The sequence below is a fragment of the Kogia breviceps genome, chromosome X (genome assembly GCF_026419965.1).
Source record: "Kogia breviceps isolate mKogBre1 chromosome X, mKogBre1 haplotype 1, whole genome shotgun sequence".
Classification (NCBI taxonomy): Eukaryota; Metazoa; Chordata; class Mammalia; order Artiodactyla; family Physeteridae; genus Kogia; species Kogia breviceps.
In genome coordinates, this window is record NC_081330.1 from 43,883,088 (window position 1) to 43,910,394 (window position 27,307).

Below are 27,307 nucleotides of genomic sequence, written 5' to 3' on the forward strand. Positions count from 1 at the left end.
AGACAGTAGAAGGACAGAGGAGACTTCAGCTAAACCAGACCTTAAAACTAGCACAGAAACTGGGAGAGACTCTATTAAGTCCAGGGCAACAATGGAGCCTCAGCAGCAGGAACACTGTCAGGGTCTGGGAGGAACGTCTGGTCCCGGGGTGGACTGTAGCCTGGGGAGGGGGCCTGCATACCTTAAGAGCCTGGATGTGCTCAGGAAGTGAATCGATGAAGAGATCCCCAATGGGCTCCCAAGTGGCTCGGACTCCCTCGGCCTGAGTCAGAGTCGCACTTAATTCCTCCATTGCCCCTTGGATCTCCAACAGCTGCTCCAGAGTGCGCTCAATGTGGCGGTGCTGGTCCACACAGCGGGCTGTCAGCTTCTCCCATAGTTCACTGGCCACCGTTGCCTGCTTCCACACAAAGCGGCTAAGATTCTGGATCCGCTGTCTGGGAGAGGTATCTGCAAGGGCAGGCACGAAGTCAGGTCAGGCCAGCCAGGCAAGGATAGCCCATGGAAAGACAGAGACAGATAGCCCTTTGTAAAATGTGTGTGTGTGTGTGTGTGTGTGTGTGTGTGTGCGCGCGCATGTACGTGTGTATATATATTCATACACACAAATACTTTTTTTTCATAGTTGAGCTCCTTTTGAAGATTCAGCTTTTTTAAAAATTAAAGTTTTTATTTTGAGTTCGTTGTAGATTCACATGCAATTATAAGAAATAATACAGAGGGACTTCCTTGGTGGCACAATGGTTAAGAATCCACCTGCCATAGAGGGGTGGGATAGGGAGGGTGGGAGAGAGGGTGATGCAAGAGGGAAGAGATATGGGAACATATGTATATGTATAACTGATTCACTTTGTTGTAAAGGAAAAACTAACACACTATTGTAAAACAGTTATACTCCAATAAAGATGTTTAAAAAAAAAAAAAAAAAGAATCCACCTGCCAATGCAGGGGACATGGGTTTGATTCCTGGTGCAGGAAGATCCCACATGCCACGGAGTAACTAAGCCCGTGCACCACAACTACTGAGCCTGCACTCTAGAGCCCGCGCGACACTACTGAAGCCCATGTGCCTAGATTCCGTGCACCGCAACGAAGAGTAGCCCCCGCTCACCGCAGCTAGAGAAAGCCTGCACGCAGCAACAAAGGCCAAAAATAACCAATCTCAGAGGGTTGAAGCTTCTTTCTGGAGAAGAGGACATGCTGGGCCACCACTCAGACCTGAGCACTACGGATCCCACCCTGCTGCCTTATTTAAACCTAGACCTACAGTGACCCGCTCTATTGATGAAAGAGGGCCAGAACTCACCAGGGTCAAAATTAAAGAGCCACAATCAGTTTTCTTTTCAAATGCAATCACCAAACCTTTTAGATTTTTTTGAAAGGTTTTTTAATTTTCTGGTTGATTATAGCAGTGCCACATGCCTCTCTATGCTGTAATAAAGCAGTATGCTTTTAAAGGACATACTACTACTTTTACTTACTGAGTTAGTTTAATGCATTTGAGTCTTTTTTTTTTTTCCTTTCTCATGCCTTATTAAATGGCCACACATGATGCTCCAGAGAGCCACATACAGCTTTAGGCCACACACTCATCTCCCCCTGCTCTTGTTCTCCTTGCTTTTTCTTACAGTGTGAATCTGGCTTCTTCCCAACTTTGGACTCCCAAGAGAAAATTATCCTCCTAGGTAACAGTTGAGAAAATGAGTTTGGGGAGGGTAGGAAGGTGTTTAATGGTTCACAGCTCAAGAAGATGATGAAAGAGAGGAAGATCACCCACCTTTGCTCTCAGAGCGAGGCTCCTCTAATTCATCAAATGGGTGCTGGGACAGGAAGGCCTGAGCTGACTCCAACACAGAGTAGATATAGGGGCCCCGAGACTTGACATCTTCCATAAAAGCCTGTGAAGTTAGCAACGTGGTCAATGGGGAAGGAAAGTCTTTCAATTGCTTTGAAATCCATCCTGCAATCGACAATCTTCCTTCTCCTCAGTGCAGCTTGATCCTTTGGTGTTATCCTGTATCTTTGAGCTACTCAGACTAAAGAGGAGCAGTCTTCTCCTTAGGCAGAAGAATAACTCTGACACTGGAAGGTCTATTTACTCTGAAATGGGTCTGTCTATGCCACAAGGTAGAGTGAAATGTGTGGATTTGGTGCTGGGAATCTTGGTTGTCTGGAAGACTCAGAAAGTCCTCTGTGAGGGGCTTAGAGAAGTCACAGCCAGGATGGGCAAGATTTATATTAAAATTTTAATTAGTTTTTTGTTGAAATATACACTAATAAGAGTATACAAATCAAAAGTGTACAGCTCAATGAATTTCCATAAAGTGATTCAATCTCTGTAACCAGTACTGAGATAAAGAAACAGAACTCCACCAGCATCCTGGAAGGCTCCCTCATGAACCCTTCTGGTTACTCTCCCATTCCCCTCTCCCCCAAGGTAACCACTATCCTGACTTGTAACACCACCAATTAATTTTGCCCATTTTTGAACTTTATATAAATGGAATCATACAGTGTGTGCTCTTGTTTGTATTTGGCTTTTTTTTCACTCAGCATATTGTCTTTAAGATGCATCCATGCTGTGGCACACATTTATAGTTTATTTTCTTGTTGTTTGGTATTCCGTTCTGTATTCATCATTTAAATTGAGATATAAATGATATATAACATTGCATAAGTTTAAGGTGCATGATATACTGATTTCAAACATTTATGTAATATGATTGCCATTAGCTAACACCTCTGTCACATCACATAATTATCATTCCTTCTGGTGCATTCTGGATTCATTTTAAGAAGCATGCTGTTATTTTCTGATTATAGAGGTAATATATCACAGAAATCTTAGAAATCTCAGAAAAGTATGAAGAAGAAAATTAAAAAGAACTCTGATTTCATCACTTGGATTTAACCATTGTGAAGATTTTGATACAGTTCCTTCTTCTGTTTGTATACATGTGTATACATACATACATATCTATATCGATTTTTATACAGTTGAGACCCACCTGTATATACTTTTTATCCTGTGTTTTTTTACTTAATATTATATTATGTTCACTTCCCATGTCCCCATTACAAATCAGGGCAGAATTTTAAGGGAGGTCAATATTTGATGGGAAGAATAGAGGGGAAAGATTTGACTTATTCTCTGGAGTACTATCCACAGACCAGCAGGACTGTACACAGCTTCCTGTGACTTTAAGCATCTAAGCAGAGACTGGGCATCCATCAGTCAGGGTGTTGCAGAAGAGATCCCTTCCCGATGGAGAGGCTACACACCACGGCCTCTGTAACTCTAACCTACCGCGTGCGTCTCCTTCTCCTGTTGCACCAGGGCCACATCCCCTTGTAGGGGCAGCTGAGCTGACAATTCCTCATCCTTTTGGCTGAGCCAGTCAATAATCTCTTGGAGAGGGAGCTGAAGCTTTCCACTGTGATCTGAGAAGGCCTCTAGGCGGGCGCTGCACACAATGGTAAGACCAGTGATTTTCAATCCTCTTGTTAAGTTGCAAAACATTTTCCCCCAACAAATACATATGTGGAACCTTAATATATAAACAGATGAAAGAGGTGCTGCTCTGGTCAAAGTGGGAGGAGGCCCAGAGCCCTCCCTCTGACCCACCCACAAAGGCTCCCAAGGCACCTCCAGAGTGAGTACGGTACCAAAACACTTGGCAGATGTCAGTTAATTCAGTTGAGTGTCCAGCATCATGCTGGGAAGGGTAGCGAACTGAGCAAGGCCATTAGAGGTGACAGCTGTCTGGTTGCCCTCTTGTCCTAGAGGACCTCAAGTCATGCCAAACTGCTCATCCTCAGAGGCTTCTTGGAGGCTGCCTTCTGAGTAGAAGTGGATGCAGTAGGTGGAAAGGGCGCATCAGGTGGCTGAGTTTGAGCACACACATGTGAGAGGCTGCATACAAATACAAGCAGCCCAGGGGTCCCAAAGGGCAAGGACAACATAGGCTAGAAGTTTGACATATGGAAGGAGGAAAATGGATACCGCATAATCACCTCTGCTTGCCTTCCCCAAGCAAATGAGCCATGAGCTGAGGCCCAAGTGGTAGGAAGCCAGAGGCCAGCCCAGGCTGTGTGCATCCATCAAGCCCATTCCCCTCAGCGGAGAGTGCTAACTAGTCATTGCATCCCTACCACCTGCACCAAGCCTTTTACCTACATTTTTGTTTCCACTAATTCTCAGAGCAACCTCGTGAGGTAGGCACTGCTATTACCCAGAGAGGTTAAGTAATTTGTCCAAGGTCACACAGTTAAGTCACTGGTACAGTGATGATTTGAACTCAGGTTTGTCTGATTCCAGAGCCTGCATTCTTTCAACTTCTCCATACTCTTCATCCCCGCCAGAACCCACCAGAAGCCAGGAGCTTGGTCTTTGATGATAGGGAGTAGAGAGGAAAAATGTGGGGGGGGGCAGCAGGGGTTCTAGAGAAGGGTAGAGGAGAGAGGAGCAACTGATACAGAACTTGCCTTCAGGCTCTTACTGATTCGCCATTAGTTTGGGGAGGCATGGGTGGGTGATAAGCAATAGACAGGAATAGAGGGATAAAAAGATGGGAAAGAGTAGATGAGATCTACCAAGATGGAGGACAGTTATGAGAGGAAGAGGGGGAGGCAGTCATCATATCCTCCATTTACACATCAGCGCTTTTAAGTTCAGAAAGCATTTTCATATCTTATTTGAGTCCTCACAACAACATTGGGAGATAGTTAGGACAACTATTATTCTTCTACTCATTTTTTTTTCCTTAAAAAAATCCAAACAAGTGGAAGCTAAAATTCAGAGATTACTTAAACCAATTATGCAAGGTGACACAACTATTCAAGACGGAGGTTCAAATCCAAGTCTCCTGACTTCTGACCCAGTGTTCTTCCCCCAATGCCAGAGAAGGAAAAGGAGGAGAAACAGAGAGTGAGGCTGACAAGAAGGCTGAGAAGAGGATGATGAGCTACAGCAGCAAGAGGAGCCCAACACCACCCCAGACAACTCCCTAAAGCCCCTGTTTCGAGGGGCCAGGCCTTACCGGAGGCTGTGCGACTTCTTTTTGATTTCATTCCAACACAGATTCATGGCTGGTGGTTCCAGGGGTCCAGCGGCACCAACAGACCCGTTGAATAGCTTTGGGCTTAGGTAGGGCACCCCAGCACCATCGTGAGGAGGCGCAGGGGTGGTGGCAGCAGCTCTAACCTGGACAGAAATACAGACACCTCTGTGATCCCTGGAGTGTGCCACACCCTGGTCTGCACCAAGCCAAGCATGGGACAAGTGTGAACAGAGGGAGAGAATGGCTGGTTCTGGGGTGTGTTCACGGGTGGGGGGATGAGAGAAATGATGACTCTGTAACTCTGTTCATGGCAAGGTCCTCTCTTGATACAGGTCGGTCACTTTTAACTGCTGACTCCTATCATTATCACTCTTATTATTGTAAATTTTGCCAGGACTACTGCCCAGATGGGACCCTGGAAGTATTTGTGTTAGGTAAGAGCTGCTCAGAATTGCCCAAACACAGGCAACCATGGCATTCAAGGTGAGCTGCAGCTCTTACTTCAGTGTATCACAGTTTAGCCAACCTTCTAGAAAAGAAAGCTGAAGGGCTGTCCCACAAAGTTCCAGAGAGAGAGAAAGAGAGAGAGCAGCCAGAGAGAGCCATCAGTAGTAGATGTCCTACTTCCAAGTGAATCTAGGCCTTGGTGCCCCCTCCCCCTCTTCCCCACTCTCATTTCCCGCCAGTCAGGAAGGCTGGAAAGAGTCCTAAAGCAGCATTTTGGGTCCTGATCTCCAAAGGACTCTGACCAGAGTCGACAGTTAAGAGGACCAGCCGTGGAGCCTGCCAAAATCTCACCTTGGGCCGTCAAGTTCAGAGCCCATCACTTGCTCACCCTGTAGGGTATTGTGGGGTTTGGGGGAGTGTGGGTTGTGCCAAGTAGCCCTTCAGGAGTTAGCTACCTTCAACATAGTGCCAGACCTGCACAGCCAGGGGCAGAAGGGGGTGGAGAGCAGGGGAGTGTGGAGAGGAATTCTCAGCCTCGGGAAACCCACCTGCCTGCCTGCCTGTCTACCTCCTCACCTTCTGTGGAAAGCACACGGTCCTGGTAGCTGAACCTCCTCCTGTCTCCTCTTGCCCCCAAACCATACCTCCTCCCCACACAAGACTCTCAGAAAGTTGGGAAACCAATCATCCCATTCAAACCACAGCTCGAAGTGCTTAACACATAGTAGGTGCTTAATAAATATCTGTTGATAAAATTAATGATGCCCAATCTATAGAATAAAAAAATATTCAAGATTTTAAAAAGAACCCACAGCTCGCAGCCACACACAGAAGGAGAAGCAGGAGAGCAGCCAGGCTCTGGGGCAAAGCTCTGAGTTCAGTTGCCTTGCATCCCCGGGAGCGGACCCTACCTGTGCCGCCTGGGGACCCAGTTGCAGGATTGGACAGCTCCATGATGATCCCTCCACACAAATCTGCACCCAGTGCCTGGTGAGCTAAAGGCAGAGTCCCGACAGGCTCTGAGCAGGCTCCCTCAGGGAGGGTGGGCAAAGCTGAGCCAGGCCAGGAGGAGGGATCTGTCACCCTGTTTGTTTACTGACCCCCCAGGAATCCAGAGGGGGCGGCTATGTCAGGACTCCAGATGGTGAATCAGGGCTTTGTCCCTAGGGAATTCCGGCTCACTCCCAACTGGGCCCGCCACACCGGGGCCAGGAGGGCCCTCCCAGACTGGCAAGGATGGTGAGAGTGGGACTGAGCATTCCATGGTGCTGAGGAGGGGCACAAAGAGGGGAGCTTCTGTTGATTTATGTTCCCTTTCCCTGGAAGACACAAAGGACTCACTCTGCCTCCACCCCCACCCCCTGAGGTGAAGGAAAGGATCAGACTGCTTCGTGACAAACCTCTGGTAAGCAATTTCCCCAAGGTCTGGAAGGACAATGAGCTTGGTGATAAGCCTTGTCCTTGACTAAGTAAGTGTCCTCAGAGGCAGTGAGAGATGTGTGTGGCACACCTGGGGACGGAGCTGTGGTTGGGAAGGTGGAGAGCAGACGACTGACCCAAGCCCACAGTGAAAATGAGAGAAGAGGGAGAGCCTTGTCCCCACAGACCTCCCCCTGCACTCTAAGGCCAGGGGGAAATGGATGGTCAATGGGCATCGCCCCCTGGACTTTTGCAGGGTGGGGAGAGGGCATGAGGGAACCCAGAAACTCCATGCAGGGATCCAGTGCCAGGGAGGCTCCTGTGCCCTGCCCGTGCTGTCCTAGGTTCCTGACCTGAGGGGCAGGGCTCCTTCTGGAGGTGGCCACTCTTCTCCTTTGCCAGCAGACTTGGCTGCAGAAAGGTTAACATTCCCAAGCTGGGCCCCCACCCCTCAGCACTGAGGCAAAACACTTCATTTTGACCAAAAAGGGTTCTGTTCCAATCCTCATTTATCTCCCACAGAGTCTTCTGGGCTTTCCACAGTTCCACATTGTTTCCATGCTGAGGCCCACCTACAGGAATAGTTAGAGCAGCTGCCTAACCCTTTCTGGGGTTATGGGGTAGAGCCTTGTGGGGTGGATGGGGTATGGCAGGGGACAGCAGGCCAAGAGCAGGGAGTGGCTCTAGCTCTGGGTCGCAGCTTGGCTTATGCTGGGATATTGGTCCCAAGCCAGTCTCACAGAGTCCCCCAGACTGGGAATGCCCCAGATTTAGAAATGTCCTCTTGTGATCCAGCCACAACCTAGTTGTCTGGTTCTGATGGAAGCGCCCACGATGAGCTGGGCTCCACCCATGTTAGCCTTTCATTCCCTCCAGCCTTCTTCTCAGTTTCCTATGTCCCCATCTGGCTCCTTTACTATGCTCCATCACCCTGTTCTCCCCTCCCAGTTCCCCCTAATAATCACAAGTCCCCTGGGGCAGAGCCAGGCACACAATAGGCAAATAATGAATAATCATAGTTTTCTTTCCCTATCAATAGCCTTCTACTTCTGGCTTTTGTGGCCAAGATGTTTGCTTCTCACTCCTCACTCCCCATAGGGCTGTCTCCTTATCTCTTGAAACTTTATGACAAAGTCAGAGCCATAGAAAAGGAAGAGAAGAAACTAGACAGTGACCGAGAGGGCTTGGTCTCACCATTCTCTGTCACAAAATGAAGCCCTCAGGTCCCGTTGCCAGGTGGAGAAGTTTGGAGGGGGTGGGCAATGAGCAGGGCAAGCCTTATAAAAGGACCCATGCTTCTCAATCCCTCAACCCTCTGAAAGTCCCAGTCTGGGGAAGGTGTAGGTGCACAGGGGGACTCTCAGCTGACACTGACTTTGAGAATATGTTACAAGCAGCAAATTCTCTCTGGCTAGACATGTGCAAACAGCTTGGAAGGACCTGGGTCTTATGCCTCTCTGGACCTTGACTTTCCCTCATTATTCTCCCCCAAATGAGCTCCCCAGCACCTACATTCTCCATCCATGCCACCTGTCCATCCGTGTCGCTCTCTTCCTCCTCCCTGTATATTCAGCTGCTGCTTGCAGCTGCATAGTGACTCAGCGCCGCAGCCCATCTGTCTAAGAAATATAGTACTTTCACACACTCCCATGGCCTCTGGACCCCAAGCATTGTAGGGCAAACCAAAGTATGCTGATACTTCTCTGTTGTCTAGTCAGCTTTCCCTTGGACCTCCCTCATTGTCAGGAAAGGGTGGCTGCCCTCTTGGGATCACTGCATCTCACACATACTCTGACCACCTAGAACATATGCAGGTGGTCACACGTAGCACCACCACTCCACTTCTACGGGAGGAGAGAGACAGGAGAGGCCAGTATGAAACGGCAGGGGAGCCTTAGTGGGCTTAACCCACTGCAAGTAAGACTAGGGACTTGAGAAGAAGAGCCAGTGGAAGGAGACGGAAGAGTCTGCAGGTGTGGAACATGAGGTAAGCCACAGAGACGTCAAGACAAAGGAAGGTCCTGTCTTCTCCTTGGCTATACCCTGAAGGATCATGCTTTTCTGGGACCTCCCTTGGAAGGTTAACATAAAACCAGCCCCCTCAGCTATTGTGGGCCCTTTGGCTTGTCCGGCTCAACACACTTCCTTTGCTCCATGCCCCCCCCCATAAAAGTCCTCATGAGTGACAAGGATGGGCCAAAGGAGGTCCCGTGCTGTCCAAGGGGTTTCATGTATATGGACAGTACCCCTGAGCCTTAGGAAGCATGGATACCCACAAGATCACACACACATCCTGTGTCCACCCTGTCTCCAGAGGTCTTTCTTTTGCTCTCGGCCTCTTACCTGAGGCTGGGGGCAGGTGCTTCGAAGGCTGCTGCTGTGATGAAAGTGGTCAGCTGCCCGCCACTCATGACATCGTGGGAGGGTGTAAGGGCATCCCTGCATGACCATAGGTTGCATCAGAACTGAGGCTCATGAGGGGGGAGTGAGGATAAGCAGTGCACCAACTGTTGAGCATAAGCACCTGGAAGAGTAACAAGGAGAAATTTAGAGTCAAGATCTAGAAAAGGGGCTTCCCTGGTGGCGCAGTGGTTGGGAGTCCGCCTGCCAATGCAAGGGACACGGGTTCGTGCCCCGGTCCGGCAAGATCCCGCATGCCGCGGAGCGGCTGGGCCCGTGAGTCATGGCCGCTGAGCCTGCGCGTCTGGAGCCTGTGCTCTGCAAAGGGAGAGGCCACAACAGTGAGAGGCCCGCGTACCGCAAAAAAAAAAAAAAAAAAAAAAAAAAAAAAAAGATCTAGAAAAGGACTGCAAATCCACCACTTCCCTAGAGGTGCCTTGACCAGTTATGTAAATAAGTATTCAAAACTTACTGACCTATCCAATAGTTTTTCCCAGGCTATCATGTACCATAAAATTTGATTTAATTATTGATCAAGGAAGTATTTATTGTTTCTCTATTGTGCTTTGTGCTAGAGACACAAAGATGATATGCTGAGATTTTGCTGCCTGGGGATGGGGTGTGGGAGATGGAGGGAGGCAGTCATATAAGCTGATAATGATAATAAAACACTTATGTGGCAAATGCTATAATCGAGGTTTGACCAGAAGGCTAGGGGAGCACAGAGTGGGGAACAACTAACTCTACCTGAGATTTCAGAGAGACTGCATTTGAGATGAATCTTGAAGGACTCAGTAGATATTTGCCTGTGCAGAGAAGGGAAGAAAGAGAGAAATGCATTCCCAGCAGAGGGACCCACCTGTGCAAAGGCAGATGTCACAAAAAGAGCACAGCATGTTCAGAGAACAGTATGGCTGGAGTTTGGGAGGCACAGAGATGAAAAAGACATGGTGCCTGTCCCTGAGGAGTTCACATACAGAGAGAACAGACATGGGGAAAATCAAGCCATAAAGTGTTACTTGCATTAATTGTAGAAGTATTTATGGGTTGTAGTGAAGGGATGGATGAGGTGAGTTCTACCTGGTCATGTCAGGAAAAGTCTCCTTAGAGGAAATATACTTGAAGTGAGTCATAAAAGAGAAATCAGATTGCCATTAAGCAGAGAAGATAAAACAAAAGAGAACATTCCAAACAGCACAAAAATAAAATGTATGGTGTGACCAGAGTGCAAGGTAGGTGCTTTGTGGGGAGTAGCAGGTGAGGCTGTGGCCAGATTGGGTCATGCCTTGAATGATAAGCAGATGATTCTAAGGCTTCATCTTGTAGACAATAGGAAAGCACTGAAGACTTTAAGCAGGGGAGTGACATGACTAGATTTGCATTTTAGAAAGAGCCCTCTGGCTACCTTGTGGAGATATTCACTCCGGCAAAGACCCATTGAGGAGCTGTCAAAATAGGCAGGCAGTTGCAGTGAAGAGGGAGCAGGAACATGGCTTTGAGTTACATTGAAGAGGTAAAATACACTGGGCTCGGTGATCACTTGGAGGTGAAGGGTGAGAGAGGTGAAGGAGTCAAAGGTTTTTAATTTGGGAGCTGGGTGGATAATGTTGCCAACAGCAGGAAAGGAAAGACAAGAGAAGAAGCAAATTTGGTGTGGCGGGGGTGGGTGAGAGCAGTATTCCGTAATAAGCTATTCTTTAGACATCTTCAGCTTTTGATGTCAAGAGCTAAGCTTAGAAAAGACATGAATGAAAAAGTTAAATGTACAGACCAACTGACAGTTTAGTGAATGTACACAAGTGTGATGAGGATGGGTGGCTAAAACAATGCTTGCTGATGATAAAAGTGATATCTTTTAGTGCTGAGCAAAGATGTGCCAACTTTGGTCCAATGGGCAGGAAGTGAACATCTTTGATTCCTGATCCTGATGATTAAATAGCCACCATTTTTAGTCTCTATTTCAGTGATTCCCAACATTTTAGGTATAAGGGCCTGTTCTTAAAATAAAAAATTCTCACTTCACCCACTCACACCTACATAGTAGCTGTACTTTTAGCACTTACACAGTGAGAAAAACACTTATACATTTAAAGATCTGTGGACTCCTCACATTAAGTACCCTTCCCTCCTCCTCATGGGTCTATGGTCCAAAGATTGGGACTATTACAGATCACGAAGGTGCAATAATTTATTGTCTGAAGGACACTTCATTGTAGTCAGAGTCCCTAGAGATCACACAGCTACATCATTCCTCATCCCCAAAGAGATTGCCCTAAAGAATGGTTGAAAAGGTGGCTCCCCTCTGATCCAACACCAACATAAAATAATTAATCACTCAGATCAAAAGTGAAGTACTGCTATGGACATATTATAAGTATGATGGCTACAAAAATCTTGCATTCAGACCTCTTTTTACATTAATATTTTTATACAAGTAATGCATGTTCTTTATAGAAAAAGTGGAAAATATAAAAAAAAAACTGAAACTAAAAATAACCTATAATACTAGTATCCAGAGATAACCATTACTAACTGGTGTGAATCTTTATGGTAGTTTTGCTGTGAAAAATATATACTTACAGTTTGGAAATAAATTTGTCATCATATTATTTATATATACATTATATATTTACAATTTTGTATCATGTTTTTTATTTGTCTTTTATATCATGATCAGTTTAGAATTTCACTAACTATTCCTCTAAAAGATGATTTCTAATGGCTGCAAAGCTGTTAGAGTGCTATGGTTGAGACCATGGGTTTTGGCATCCGACAGACCTAGGGTCAAACCCACACTATTCAACCTAATATCAGTGTGGCCTGGGACAAGGTAACCTCTCTGAGTTTCAGTGTCCTCATCTGTAAAATGGGGATGACTGCCTTCGTAGATTACGTCTAACAATTAAAATTAATAATGTATTTAAATAACTTAGCACAGTGTCTGGCAATGGCACACTGTTCAATAAATGTTAGCTGTAATCATTGTTGTATACTGAATGGATATACTATAATTTATTTTAACAATTTAACATGTCACACTGCAATGAACAACCTTGTGCATATTTGTGATTCTTTCCGTAGGATAATTTCCTAGAAAGGAAAACTCCTGGATCAAAGGGCATGAACCATTTTCAGACTTGTAATACATACTTTTAAAAAAATTTATTTACTTTGTTTATTATTGGCTGTGTTGGGTCTTCGTTGCTGCACACAGGCTTTCTCTAGCTGCAGTGAGCAGGGGCTACTCTTTGTTACAAAGCGCCAGCTTCTCATTGTGGTGGCTTCTCTTGTTGTGGGGCACAGGCTCTAGGCACACGGGCTTCAGTAGCTGTGGCGCATGGGCTCTAGAGCACAGGCTCTGTAGTTGTGGCGCACGGGATTAGTTGCTCTGCAGCATGTGAGATCTTCCCGGACCAGGGATAGAACCTGTGTCCCCTGCGTTGGCAGGCAGATTCTTAAACACTGCACCACCAGGGAAGTCCCAGACTTGTAATACATACTTCTAAATTGCCCTAGAAAAAAGTTAGATCACTTTGTACTACCCCTAATGTATGAGAGAGCCAATTTCCCAGCACACTTGCTGGCAGTTAGTATTCTATTTTTAAAATATCTTTGCCAATTTTGTAAGTGAAGATGGCATCTTGAGGATTACTTTGAATCCTTAATTACTAGAAATGCTTAACTTTTTCCTTGCGTTTTTAGTGACCAGTTGTAGTTCTTCTTGCATAAACTATCCCTTTTTCTCTTTTGAGGTTCACCTCTCTACAGATTAAATTCCTTCCTTCCTATTCTCCTCTACTGACCTGATATCAGTTTGATGCTTCACAAAATAAAAATAAAACAAGTCCAGGAATCAGGGAATTCAGATCTTCTAATCCCAACACAGGCCAAAAAGGGATAAACTCTTTCTAGTACTAGCGTGACTACCTTCTGTTATGTTCAGACTTTGCCACTGATTGTGACAAGTCATTTCACCTCTCTAGACTTTGGTTTGCTAAAATGTTAAAGTTTAACAATTGCCGCAGATCAACATGCTAGCATTTGCTGTATTTGTAAGGCATGCTTTTGTAGCCTGCTGTACTGTCTTTCTTGATCCTCAATGGACCTGGTAAGGTTGGCCCAGCCAGAATTATGATCCCATCTGACAGATGAAGATACTGAGACACAAGTGAACCTGGACCTCCTGACTCTTGGCCAGTGCTCCTTGTTCTACATAAAGATTCTTATTTCTGCCTCTTTATTTATCTCCATCCTGTCCCAATTACTACCTGTACATACAGATTGTTCTCTTCCTATTCCTCCTTTTAACATGCAGAATCTGTGAGGAACTGGAGATGAATATGACTTGGTACCCAAAAGGTCGAGTGTGGGAAATAAGACATATAAACATATAAATATAAACATATAAATCACAGGGGAGAAATGATTCATACCTTATGTGGGGCACAGAAATCATACTCTGAGAGGTCACAGAGCAGGAACTGTTCACTTCAAGCTGGAGGTATATAGGATATATTTATGGATGTTTTTGAGCTAAGGTGAGAGAGAAGCTTTGGATGCATGAAGTAGTATGGAGGATGCTTTTGCAGTGGAACCAACTTGTCTGTGCTCTCCCCTAGGGATCCTGCTAGATACCAAGCCGTGGCTTTTTCCCAATAGGAATACTCTTTTCCTAGTTCTCAAAGCCATATACAGGCCCTTCTGGGAGGATTCAGGGAGGAAACATTGTTTAACTTAGGCAGAGATAAAAGCTTTAAATATATGTGGAATACCAGAATTTCAGCATGAAAGCTAGTTTGTTGGCTGGTGGAGGACAAGATTCATGCCCAATATTTATTTCTACCTCACGTATTTTTAACACAGAGCCAGGCACAGAGCAGGCACTCGGTGAATGTTTTCTGACTTGATTTTCTTAATTAAAGTATAGTTGATTTACAACATTATATTAGTTTCAGGTGTACAACATAGTGATTTAGTATTTTTATAGATTATACTCCATTTAAAGTTATTATAAACTAATGGCTGTATTCCCTGTGCTGTACAATATATATCCTTGTTGCTTAATTATTTTATGTATGGACAAATACTCTGTTATCACTTATATGTGGAATCTAAAAAGTAAAACAGACAAGTGTATATAACAAAAAGAAAACAGACTCACAGATATAGAGAACAAACTAGTGGCTACCAGCGGGAAGAGGGAATCAGGAAGAGGTGAGATAAGGGTATGGGATTAAGAGACAAAAACTAACTTGATCTACTGAATTGAACTCCAAACAGGTGAGTGTACAAGTCCTCAACTTTGTAGGTACAAATTCCAAGGGGCATGAAGAGAAAGGCTTTGGATATACACATTTCTTGTATTTATGTGAAATGATGTATACAGAACATTAGCATTTGAAGCAAGGCTTGAAATGGCAAAAAAACTGCAAACAACCTAATTGTCCATTACTAAGGGACTTGTTAAATAAATAATGGTGTATCCATACAATGGAATTCTATACAGCTGTTAAAAACAGAATTAAGAACTATTTATGTGCCAATATAGAATGATCTCTTAAGATATATTTTTAAGTAAAAAGGAAACAAAAAAAATAAAGTGGTTAGTTTACATTAGTGTTAAAAAAAGGAAAATATGTGCTTATATATGCAATAAAATATCTTTGGAAGTATAGAAAAGAACCCATTAACATTGATTGCCTTTGGAGAATGGCGTCAAGTGGCTACTAGACAGAGGTGGGAGAATTCCTTCCATTCCTTTGGGATTTTTCCTTATTTTCTCTCTTTCTAAAACTGAGAAATATAACTTACAAAAAAGTGCATAAAACATATGTGTAAAATATATTGAATTATTAAAAAGTAAATCTCCATATAATCATGGCTTGGGTTGAGAAATAGAATAATTACTCACACCCACAAAAGCCCCATGTCACCAATAGGAGGTATAGTTTTTACTGAATATCTTTCTGTACCTTTTGAATTTGGAGCTGTGTGAGCATATTAGCTATTTAACAGCTATTCTCTCCCTCCCTCCCCATTCCTCACCAAAGTGCCATGGACATCTTCAACTGTTTTATGGAAAGGTAGGTGTAGCAACTTCTCCACAGTCAAACAAATAATAACAGTTAAACTTTACTGTATTCCATGTTTTACATATATTAACTAATCAGTCTACATACATCAAGCATTGAATCCTCAGGACTATCCTATGAAGTAGTTACTACTGTTGTATGCATTGTGCAGGTAAGAACACGGAGGCACATAGGCAGTAAGTAACTTGTTCAAAGTGATATTGTGACTATGAGGTGAGGAACTGGGATTTACATCCAGACTGGTGTGTCTCAGAATACAAGTTCTTCACTGCTACACTATTCTGCCTCTGTAAATTCTAGAACCCAGGCTCTGAGGCACTGTGGTCACTGACACTTAGTAAGTAGGGAAGATTCTTGGCTATGGGCCACCAGGTGGGAGCCCAAGGGCTGACTCAGACATGCCACTACCCAGGCAAAGACACAAGCAATTAAGAATGGACAGGATGCAGTGGGTCTGGGGTATCACCCAGCTGGCAAATCCTACAGAGCATTTAAATGACCTTCCAAGGACATCTGGGAAGTAAAATGCTAGTCAACTCTCCCAGTCTGACCTCAGAGCTTTCCCAGTGCCTTGGAGCTCAGTAAATGCTTTTTGAACAAATGAATAAGCTCTTTCCACCTATAAACTGGAGAAGTTTAGGAACCTATCCTCCAGAAATACTTGCAGAAGTGGACAAGGGTGTCTGCTACAGTATTGTTTGCAATAGCAAAACTGCAATCGACTCAAATCTCCATCAACAAGAGACTGGTTAAGTGGATTGTGTCAGAGAGGCGGCACCGCATAACAGTGTAGAGTGTGGGCTCTGAGCCAGCACACTAGGGTTTGCATCCTGGCTCCAAGACCTAACAGCACAGGTTTGGACAAGCTCCCTGACTTCATGCTTCAGTCCCTGCATCTGTAAAAAAGGGGATAACGAAAAGACATACTTCATAGCCTTGTTGTAAGGAGTTAATTCATAGTTTCTGACATCTAGTAAGTACTCAAATCTTTTCTATTATTGCAGCCACTCATGCCGTGGAATATTATGTAGCTGTTAAAAAGAAAGAGGTAGATCTGTACTCACTGATTTGAACAGATGCTGAAGATATATATTTTAGGTTAAAAAAAGTGTCAGAATGAACATGTCTGGTATAACTCCAGTTTTGTAAAAAACCTTCTTTCTGTGTAAGCACAGAAAGAAAGCCTACAAGGATACACAAAACTGTTCAGCGACATTGCTTCTGGAGAGTTGTATGAAGGGGACCCTCATTTTGACTTTATACACTTTGTGTGTGTGTACATATATATATATATATATATATATATATATATATATAAAATTTTTACAACAGTCATTTATTATTCTTGGAAGAAAATAAATAAGAAAGACTTCTAAATCATGAGAGACTTGAGTAAGAACAGGGAAGTGAAAAGAAAACCCCTTCCTGTGAGCTACAGATTCCTCTCTCCAGTCCAAGGTGACATTGCATGATGGCCCTCCCTCTCACAGCACTGCCTTTCTACCTGACAGCATGGCACTAAGAGTCGAGACACACATTTCATTTGTACCAAACCTTGTTATGTGTTCCTAAAATAATTCCTGCAATGTAGCCAAAAACCAAGGTTCTGCTTCAGATGCTCTCACTAATGAATAACTCATGGGAACACAGATTGTCAAGCTGGTAGGGACCTTAGAGGTTATTTAGGCCAACCCCTTCATTTACAAATGGAAACAATGAAATGTGTTCCTGAGAAGGTAAATGTAAAGTAATTTTAAGAAATAAAATTTCTTTTCCAGTGGGAAGAAAGATCAGAGATGCATCCTCATGAGGAGAATTGTATTATAAGAACTAATTAAGAGGGGCTTCCCTGGTGGCGCAGTGGTTGAGAGTACGCCTGCCGATGCAGGGGACGTGGGTTCGTGTCCCGGTCCGGGAGGACCCCACATTCCACGGAGTGGCTGGGCCCATGAGCCATGGCCACTGAGCCTGCGCATCTGGAACCTGTGCTCCGCAACAGGAGAGGCCACAGCAGTGAGAGGCCCACGTACCACAAAAAAAAGAGAACTAATTAATAAACAAACTTATGGTTACCAAAGGGGAAAGGGGGGGATGAGGAATAAACTAGGAGTTTGGGATTAACATATACACACTACTATATATAAAATAAATAAACAACAAGGACATACTGTATAGCATAGGGAACTATACTCAACATCTTGTAATAAACCATAATGGAAAAGAATATGAAAAAGAATATGTATGTGTGTGTGTTTATAACATAATCACTATGCTGTACACCTGAAACTAACACAACATTGTCAATCAACTATACTCCAATAAAAAAAGAAAAAAAGAAAACCAAATGAAATAAAAGATATAGGAATTGGAAAGGGAAAAAGAAAGAACCAATTAATGCAATACATCTAAAACCTTTATACACTGCTGGTGGGGGTATAATTTAGTAAACCATTTTGGAGAGCAATCTGGCAATATCTCCCAAAAGTGAAAATTCTCATACCCTGCAGCGGGACAATTCCCTCCTAGATATATACCCAATAGCAATAGTCACATAAGAATATCTACACAGGAATGATCACAGTAGCCCTAACTGTGATCCAGAAACTGGAAACAGCCTAAATGTCCATCAATTACAGAATGGATAAATAAATCATGGCATATTCATTAAATGGAATGCTATACAATAGTGAAAAATGAATGAACTAGAGTCACATATCACAATGTGGATGAATTTCACGAATATAACATTGAATAGAAAAAAAAATTGGAAAAGAATACATACCATTGATATAAATTTTAAAAACACATAAAGCAGTGGCATATGCTGCTTAAAGACCCATACATATATAGTAAAAGTATAAATAGATGCATGAGAATAATAAATGCCAAACCCAGAGAGTGGTTACTTTGGAGGGAGGAAAGGAAGAAGTTTGATCACAGAAGGATAGAGGGTTTCAAGTCTACTGGAGATGTTTTTTCTTCAGCTGGGTGGTGGATATCCTGATTTTCATTATATTATTCTTTATATCTCTTTGAATGTCTAAAACTTTTCATAGCATATTGTTTAAAATAATGTAACAAATCCTAGGCTGAAAGGGAAATTCAGAATTTTGGGATATAACAAAATAACTAAAGAAATGTATAAGATACAAACATCTCACTCAAAATGACAGGATTATTCCTTCAACCTGTTTCATTTTCCTGGGACTAGTTTAACAGGGGGGAACCTGCTAGAGGAGCAGCAAATGGGCACAGGGGGACTAAGAATTAAGAGATAAGGGTTCCATTCTCTCAAATACTCAGAAAAAACAATTTCATTAACCTCTCATTTTTTCACACTTAAAAATGTGGTGCTGGATTGGATTATTTTAAAGTTTTTTCCATATGTCAATTTCTTCCAGAAATTTTTTTTGAGCAGCAATTTCTAAAACTGTGTGTGCAAGATACAAACATTTTTTCCATGTAGAAAAGAGTTCCTTGCTCAAATCTGTTTGAGATATACTGGGTTAAACAGAATTAAATAGATTTCTTTACAGCAGTACTTCTCAGAGCCTTTAATACATTTATATATATTGTGATTCTTCAAGAGCATAATTCAGTTATGAAGGATTTTCAAAAAATTATTGGACCATAGAAAACACCCCCCTGAGACAGCAGAAGTAAGAAGAACTACAGTTCTGCAGCTTGTGGAAGGAAAACCACATTCACGAAAAGATAAACAAAATGAAAAGGCAGATGACTTTGTACCAGATGAAGGAACAAGATAAAACCCCAGAAAAACAACTAAATGAAGTGGAGATAGGCAACCTTCCAGAAAAAGAATTCAGAATAATGATAGTAAAGATGATCCAGGACCTCGGATAAAGAATGGAGGCAAAGATCGAGAAGATGCAAGAAGTGTCTAACAAAGACCTAGAAGAATTAAAGAACACCTAGAAGAATTAAAGTACAAACAAACAGAGGTGAACAATACAATAACTGACATGAAAAATACACTAGAAGGAATCAATAGCAGAATAACTGAGGCAGAAGAATGGATAAGTGACCTGGAAGACAGAATGGTGGAATTCACGGCCACAGAACAGAATAAAGAAAAAAGAATGAAAAGAAATGAAGACAGCCTAAGAGACCTCTGGGACAGCATTAAACACAACAACATTTGCATTATAGGGCTCCCAGAAGGAGAAGAGAGAGAGAAAGGAGCAGAGAAAATATTTGAATAGATTATAGTCGAAAATTTCCCTAAGATGGGAAAGGAAATAGCCACCCAAGTCCAGGAAGCACAGAGAGTCCCAGGCAGGATAAACCCAAGGAGAAACACACCAAGACACATAGTAATCAAATTGACAAAAGTTAAAGGCAAAGAAAAATTATTGAAAGCAACAAGAGAAAAATGACAAATAACATACAAGGGAACTCCCAAAAGGTTAACGGCTGATTTCTCAGCAGAAACTCTACAAGCCAGAAGAGAGTGGCATGATATATTTAAAGTGATGAAAGGGAAGAACCTACAACCAAGATTACTCTACACGGCAAGGATCTCATTCAGATTTGATGGAGAAATCAAAAGCTTTACAGACAAGCAAAGGCTAAGAGAATTCATCACCAATAAACCAGCTCTACAACAAATGTTAAAGGAACTTCTCTAAGTGGGAAACATAAGAGAAGAAAAGGACCTACAAAAACAAACCCATAACAATTAAGAAAATGGTAATAAGAACATACTTATTGAAAATTACCTTAAACATGAATGGATTATATGCTCCAGCCAAAAGACACAGGCTCGCTGAATGGATACAAAAACAAGACCCATCTATATGCTGTCTACAAGAGACCCACTTCAGACCTAGGGACACATACAGACTGAAAGTGAGGGGATGGAAAAAGATACTCCATGCAAATGGAAGTCAAAAGGAAGCTGGAGTAGCAATACTCATATCAGATAAAATAGACTTTAAAATAAAGAATGTTACAAGAGACAAGGAAGGACACTACCTAATAATCAAGGGATCAATCCAAGAAGAAGATATAACAATTATAAGTACATATGCACCCAACATAAGAGCGCCTCAATATGTAAGGCAACTGCTAACAGCTATAAAATAGGAAATTGACAGTAACACAGTAATAGTGGGGGACTTTAACACCTCACTTACACCAATGGACAGATCATCCAGACAGGAAATTAATAAGGAAACACAAGCTTTAAATGACACAATAGACCAGATAGATTTAATTGATATTTACAGGACATTCCATCCAAAAACAGCAGATTACAGTTTCTCTCAAGTGCATACGCAACATTCTCCAAGATAGATCACATCTTGGGTCACAAATCAAGCCTCGGTAAATTTAAGAAAATTGAAATCAAATCAAGCATCTTTTCTGACCACAAGACTATGAGATTAGAAATCAACTACAGGGAAAGAAACGTAAAAAGCACAAACACTTGGAGGCTAAACAATACGTTACTAAATAATGAAGAGATCACTGAAGAAATCAAAGAGGAAATCAAAAAGTACCTAGAGACAAATGACAATGAACACACAGTGATCCAAAACCTATGGGATGCAGCAAAAGCAGTTCTAAAAGGGAAGTTTGTAGCAATACAAGCCTACCTCAAGAAACAAAAAAATCTATAATAAACAAACTAACCTTACACCTAAAGGAACTAGAAAAAGAAAAACAAAAAACCCCAAAGTTAGCAGAAGGAAAGAAATCATAAAGATCAGATCAGAAATAAATGAAATAGAAACAAAGACAACAATAGCAAAGATCAATAAAACTAAAAGCTGGTTCTGTGACAAGATAAACAAAATTGTTAAACCGTTAGCCAGACTTATCAAGAAAAAAAGGGAGAAGATCCAAATCAATAAAATTAGAAATGAAAAAAGAGAAGTTACAACAGACACCACAGAAATTAAAAAGGTCATGAGAGATTACTACAAGCAACTATATGCCAATAAAATGGACAACCTGAAAGAAATGGACAAATTCTTAGAAAAGCACAACCTTCCATGAGTGAACCAGGAAGAAATGGAAAATATAAACAGACCAGGGGCTTCCCTGGTGGCACAGTGGTTAAGAATCTGCCAGCCGGATTTCCCTGGTGGTGCAGTGGTTGAGAGTCCACCTGCTAATGCAGGGGACACGGGTCGTGCCACAGTCTGGGAGGATCCCAGACTCCATGGCCGCTGGGCCTGTGCGTCCGGAGCCTGTGCTCCACAACAGGAGAGGTCGCAGCAGTGGGAGGCCCGCATACTGCAAAAAATAAAATAAAATAAAAAATAATCTACCAGCCAATGCAGGGGACACAGGTTCGAGCCCTGGTCTGGGAAGATCTCACATGACATGGAGTAACTAAACCCGTGTGCTACAACTACTGAGCCTGTGCTCTAGAGCCCGCAAGCCACAACTATTGAGCCTACATGCCACAACTACTGAAGCCTGCATGCCTAGAGCCTGTCCTCCACAGCAAGACAAACCACTGCAATGAGAAGCCCATTCACTGCAGTGAAGACCCAATGCAGCCAACAATAAATAAATAAAATAAATAAATTTTTAAATATATATATAAACAGACCAATCACAAGCACTGAAATTGAAACTGCAATTAAAAATCTTCCAACAAACAAAAGTCCAGAACCAGATGGCTTCACAGGTGAATTCTATCAAACATTTAGAGAAGAGCTAACACCTGTCCTTCTCAAACTCTTCCAAAAATTTGCAGAGGAAGGAACAACCAAACTCATTCTATGAGGCCACCATCACCCTGATAACAAAACCAAAGATACTACAAAAAAAGAAAATTACAGACCAATATCACTGATGAATATTGATGTAAAAATCCTCAACAAAATACTAGCAAACCGAATCCAGCAACACATTAAAAGGATCATACACCATGATCAAGTAGGATTTATCCCAGGGGTGGAAGGATTCTTCAACATATGCAAATCAATCAATGTGATACACCATATTAACAAACTGAAGGAGTAAAACCATACGATCATCTCAATAGATGCAGAAAAAGCTTTTGACAAAATTCAACATCCATGTATTATAAAAACTCTCCAGAAAGCGGTCATAGAAGGAACCTACCCTAACATAATAAAGGTCATATATGACAAACCCACAGCAAATATTATTCTCAATGGTGAAAAACTGAAAGCATTTCCTCTAAGATAGGGAACAAGTCAAGGTTGCCCACTCTCACCACTATTATTCAACATAGTTTTGGAACTCCTAGCCATGGCAATCAGAGAAGAAAAAGAAATAAAGGGATACAAATTGGAAAAGAAGAAGTAAAAGTGTCACTGTTTGCAGATGACATGATACTATACATAGAGATTCATAAAGATGCCACCAGAAAACTACCAGAGCTAATCAATGAATTTGGTAAAGTTGCAGGATACAAAATTAATGCACAGAAATCTCTTGCATTCCTATACACTAACAACGAAATATCAGAAAGGGAAATTAAGGAAACAATCCCATTCACCACTGCAACAAAAATAATAAAATACCTAGGAATAAACCTACCTAAGGAGGCAAAAGACCTGTACTCAGAAAACTATAAGTCACTAATAAAAGAAATCAAAGATGACACAAACAGTTGGAGAGATATACCATGTTCTTGGATTGGAAGAATCAATATTGTGAAAATGACTATACTAATCAAAGTAATCTACAGATTCAATGCAATCCCTATCAAATTACCAGTGGCACTTTTTATAGAACTAGAACAAAAAATCTTAAAATTTGTATGGAAACACAAAAGACCCCGAATAGCCAAAGCAGTCTTGAGGGAAACAACTGGAGCTGGAGGCATCAGACTTCCTGACTTCGGACTATACTACAAAGCTACAGTAATCAAGACAGTATGGTACTAGCACCAAAACAGAAATATAGATCAATGGAACAGGATAGAGAGCCCAGAGATAAACCAATGCACCTATGTTCAACTAATCTATGACAAAGGAGGCAATGATATACAATGGAGAAAAGACAGCATCTTCAATAAGTGGTGCTGGGAAAACTGGACAGCTACATGTAAAAGAATGAAATTAGAACACTCCCTAACACCATACACAAAAATAAACTCAAAATGGAATAGAGACCTAAATGAAAGACCAGACACTATAAAACTCTTAGAGGAAAACATAGGCAGAACACTCTTTGACATAAATCACAGCAAGGTCTTTTTTGGTCCACCTCCTAGAGTAATGGGAATAAAAACAAAAATAAACAAATGGGATCTAATTAAACTTAAAAGCTCTTACAAAGCAAAGAAAGCCACAAACAAGATGAAAAGACAACCCTCAGAATGGGAGAAAATATTTGCAAATGAATCAACAGACAAAGGATTAATTTCCAAAATATATAAGCAGCTCATGCAGCTCAATATCAGAAAAACAAACAACCCAATTCAAAGATGGGCAGAAGACCTAAATAGACAGTTCTCCAAATAAGATATACAGATTGCCAATGAACACATGAAAGGATGCTCCACATCACTAATCATTAGAGAAATTCAAGTCAAATCCACATTGAGGCATCACCTCACACCAGTCAGAATGGCCATCATCAAAAAACCTACAAACAATAAATGCTGGAGAGGGTGTGGAGAAAAGGGAACCCTCCTGCCCTGTTGGTGGGAATGTAAATTGATACAGCCACTATGGAGAACAGTTTGGAGGTTCCTTAAAAAACTACAAATAGAACTACCATATGACCCAGCAATCCCACTACTGGGCATATACCCTGAGAAAACCATAATTCAAAAAGACACATGGGGCTTCCCTGGTGGCGCAGTGGTTGAGGGTCCGCCTGCCGATGCAGGGGACACGGGTTCGTGCCCCGGTCCGGGAGGATCCCGCGTGCCGTGGAGCGGCTGGGCCCGTGAGCCGTGGCCGCTGAGCCTGCGCGTCCGGAGCCTGTGCTCCGCAACGGGAGAGGCCACGACAGTGAGAGGCCCGCGTACCGCAAAAAAAAAAAAAAAAAAGACACATGCACCCCAATGTTCATTGCAGCACTATTTACAATAGCCAGGTCATGGAAGCAACCTAAATGCCCATCGACAGACAAGTGGATAAAGAAGATGTGGCACATATATACAATGGAATATTACTTGGCTGTATAAAGGAATGAAATTGGGTCATTTGTAGAGATGTGGATGGATCTAGAGACTGTCATACAGAGTGAAGTAAGTCAGAAAGAGAAAAACAAATATCGTATATTAACACATGTATGTGGAACCTAGAAAAATGGTACAGATGAACTGGTTTGCAGGGCAGAAATTGAAACATAGATGTAGAGAACAAACGTATGGACACCAAGAGCGAAAGTGGGGCAGGGGGTGAAAGTGGTGTGATGAATTGGGAGATTGGGATTGACATGTATACACTAATATGTATAAAATAGATAACTAATAAAAACCTGCAGTATAAAAGATAAAATAAAATTCCAAAAAAAAGAAAGAAAACGTCTGCTGCCATGTGCAACACACCACCACCACTCCTTATATTAAAACACAATCTATTAACATTCTTTCCTAACAGTGTTCTGTGGAACATGGTTTGGTAAATGTCATCTTAGAAGGATTTATCTCACTTGCTCTTTCAGTTGCTGATGGATGTTTAGAATCTTTTGTAAGAGTGGAATGTAGTTTCCTAGTTCAACTTCCACAGAGTGGGTTTCCTTTGAGTGAGTGTTCCTGGCCAGTGTAGGCTATCTTCTTAGGCTTCTGTAGTGAGAGCCCATCCTATCTCACACTTTGGCAGATTTAACATGAGAAACTTCTGAGTATCTATGGTTAGAAATGCTGCATCCCAGATGTGCCCTCTGTACCTGGCTCTTGGGCCTTTGCTAAGTTTGCTGCTTCAAGCCATGCTCCCTTCCTTTGGGTGATTGCAGAGCTGAGGAGTGCTCTGGCCAGGAGCTCAGGGCCGAATTCCTGGGGGACAAGTCTCAGGGGAAGAGGAGCCCTAAGTGCCTTCATCGCCCAGCACTGGTTTGCAGTAGACAGGACTGCAGAGCCGAGGCCAGTCCACCCAGGAAAAGAGGGGCTCCGACTTCTTTCAGGGACAGGACACTTATCACTTCCACTGGCAGCACTGCCTTTTTGGGGGAGGGTTTCCCTAGAAGATCCCAGTGTTCTCTGGAACTATCTCCCCATCCAAATCCTAGAGGGGAAATCTCCTGAGGTTTGTGGCTCCCACAGGGCCTTTTAAAAGGTGATTTACCTGAGGGCCTTTAACCTAGAAACAAGGATTCCTTTGGAAAAGTCAGATGCTAAGGTGAATGAGACAGAGAGATTTTTTAAAGGCTTTTGTTCTTTTGAACAATCAAAAAGAAACCATGAGAAAATTATGCTCTTTTCCAGGCAGCTGCTGCTGCTTCCCTTCCTCCTTCTCTACCCCAGTCCACCCCAGCCCGGCCCTGCCCAGCTACCTGCTTGGACCCAACACCTCTGAGGCCTGGCTCTCCCTGCCTACCAAAGTCAAGATAAGTCTTAACTACCCACACAGTGTCAGGCCCACTTACTAGGCTGGGGCACTGGGCCTGATGCTGGGGAAAGCTGAAGAGAGCAAAAGGGACAGGGTGTTTGATGCCAGAAGAGGTGAGCCCCATTTCAAAGCTCTCCAAGCTCTGCTCTAAAGAATGGAGAGGAGCCTCCTGGTTACAGGGGGTAGAAAGGAAATCAAGGGAAGCAACCAGAGGAACACTGCAACGGGGGAAGCCGGATTGAGCCAGGAAGTAAATGCAGAGATTAGGATGCGCCTTCAGCCCCAGGCTCCTAGATCAGAGCCCGGTTTGCTCCAAGGAAGCGCTCCTGTGTCCTGTCTGCTGGCCAGACACTCATTTGTTCAGGAAACCTGCTCCGAGGTCCCGCGTTTCCTCTCTCCTCCCTTTTCAGCTAATGCTTTCCACACCCCTTCCCTTCCCTCCCTCCAGGAAATCCATCCATGGACAAAAAGCCTGTCATTGAGAACAGACATAAATAAATAAACAAACATGTAAATAAATAAATACCCCTCTCCTCTCAAAGCAGCAATCTGTGGACCTTCCTCTTATTCATTTTTAGACCATAGTTGCTCACATTGGATGGAGTTTCTATTCCTGGGCATCTTTTTTTTTTCCTTCTATGAATCCAAGCGGTGGCTACTTCATTGTGGGCATTTTTTAAATGCAAGTTTTCCCCTAAAGGCACAAGCAGGCGGCAGGCAGGCAGGCAGGTGCACACACACACACACACAAACACACACACACGGGCACACACAGAGTACCTCTGGAGCTTCCCCTCCCTCAGTCATTTCCCCTCAGTGGGCTGAAAAAGGGTGAGGCTTGGAAATCATTTCTCTGTGGCCTACCTTCTGATGCCAGCAGGTCTGAGTAGCAGGCGACAACTGGGAGCTGGGCGGCCAGGGCTGGGTTGCCTGTGTGAATCAGCAAAGAAGTCCCTGAGACAGGGATGCTGACAGCTGCTGTAGGCACACTCTCCCTCTGTCTCTCCCACCTCCCTGCCCTCCTTCTCCTGCCCCTCCTCCCCTCTCGGAACCGCTCTGTGTTGCTATGCAATCATATCACAGGGCTAACAGCATCACTCCGACCTCAGGCAAAGATACCCTTGACTGGGCAAATGCAGGAAGAGCAAGGACAGTTTTGTAGAACTACCAGAGCCTTGGCGGCTCGCTCGGAGATTTCAGTGTATTAGAAGCAGAGAAGGAAAGCGGAAGACGCTGAGAGGCAGAGGGGGAGAGGGGGAGAGGCTTCCACTGGGGAGGAGGAGACAAAAGAGGCTGAGAGATCAATACAAGCTGCTGAGCGAGGAGCCTGGGCCTCGACTTCCACAGATCTAGCTCAGAGCCAAAGCCAACTTCAGAGCCA

The 27,307-nt window shown here is 43.1% G+C and overlaps 1 protein-coding gene across 5 annotated transcripts in view; it reads right to left on the reverse strand.

Moving 5' to 3' along the window:
- The window catches only part of DRP2 (dystrophin related protein 2), a 48,424-nt gene extending 21,365 nt beyond the window's left edge, over positions 1 to 27,059 (reverse strand). For 2 of the 5 annotated variants that reach the window (XM_067023051.1, XM_067023052.1), the window contains exons 1-6: positions 26,791 to 26,939; positions 9,270 to 9,450; positions 5,040 to 5,203; positions 3,308 to 3,464; positions 1,778 to 1,898; positions 182 to 450 (exon numbers count right to left, since the gene is read on the reverse strand). In XM_067023051.1, coding sequence (XP_066879152.1) covers positions 182 to 450; positions 1,778 to 1,898; positions 3,308 to 3,464; positions 5,040 to 5,203; positions 9,270 to 9,386 — 828 coding nt within the window. In that variant the 5' untranslated portion in view covers positions 9,387 to 9,450; positions 26,791 to 26,939. Of the gene's footprint in view, positions 1 to 181; positions 451 to 1,777; positions 1,899 to 3,307; positions 3,465 to 5,039; positions 5,204 to 6,418; positions 6,447 to 9,269; positions 9,451 to 26,790; positions 26,940 to 27,030 lie in introns of those variants that run through there. The other 3 variants (XM_059051030.2, XM_067023055.1, XM_067023053.1) reach the window with 3 other exon arrangements.
- Between the last annotated feature and the right edge of the window lie 248 nt (positions 27,060 to 27,307).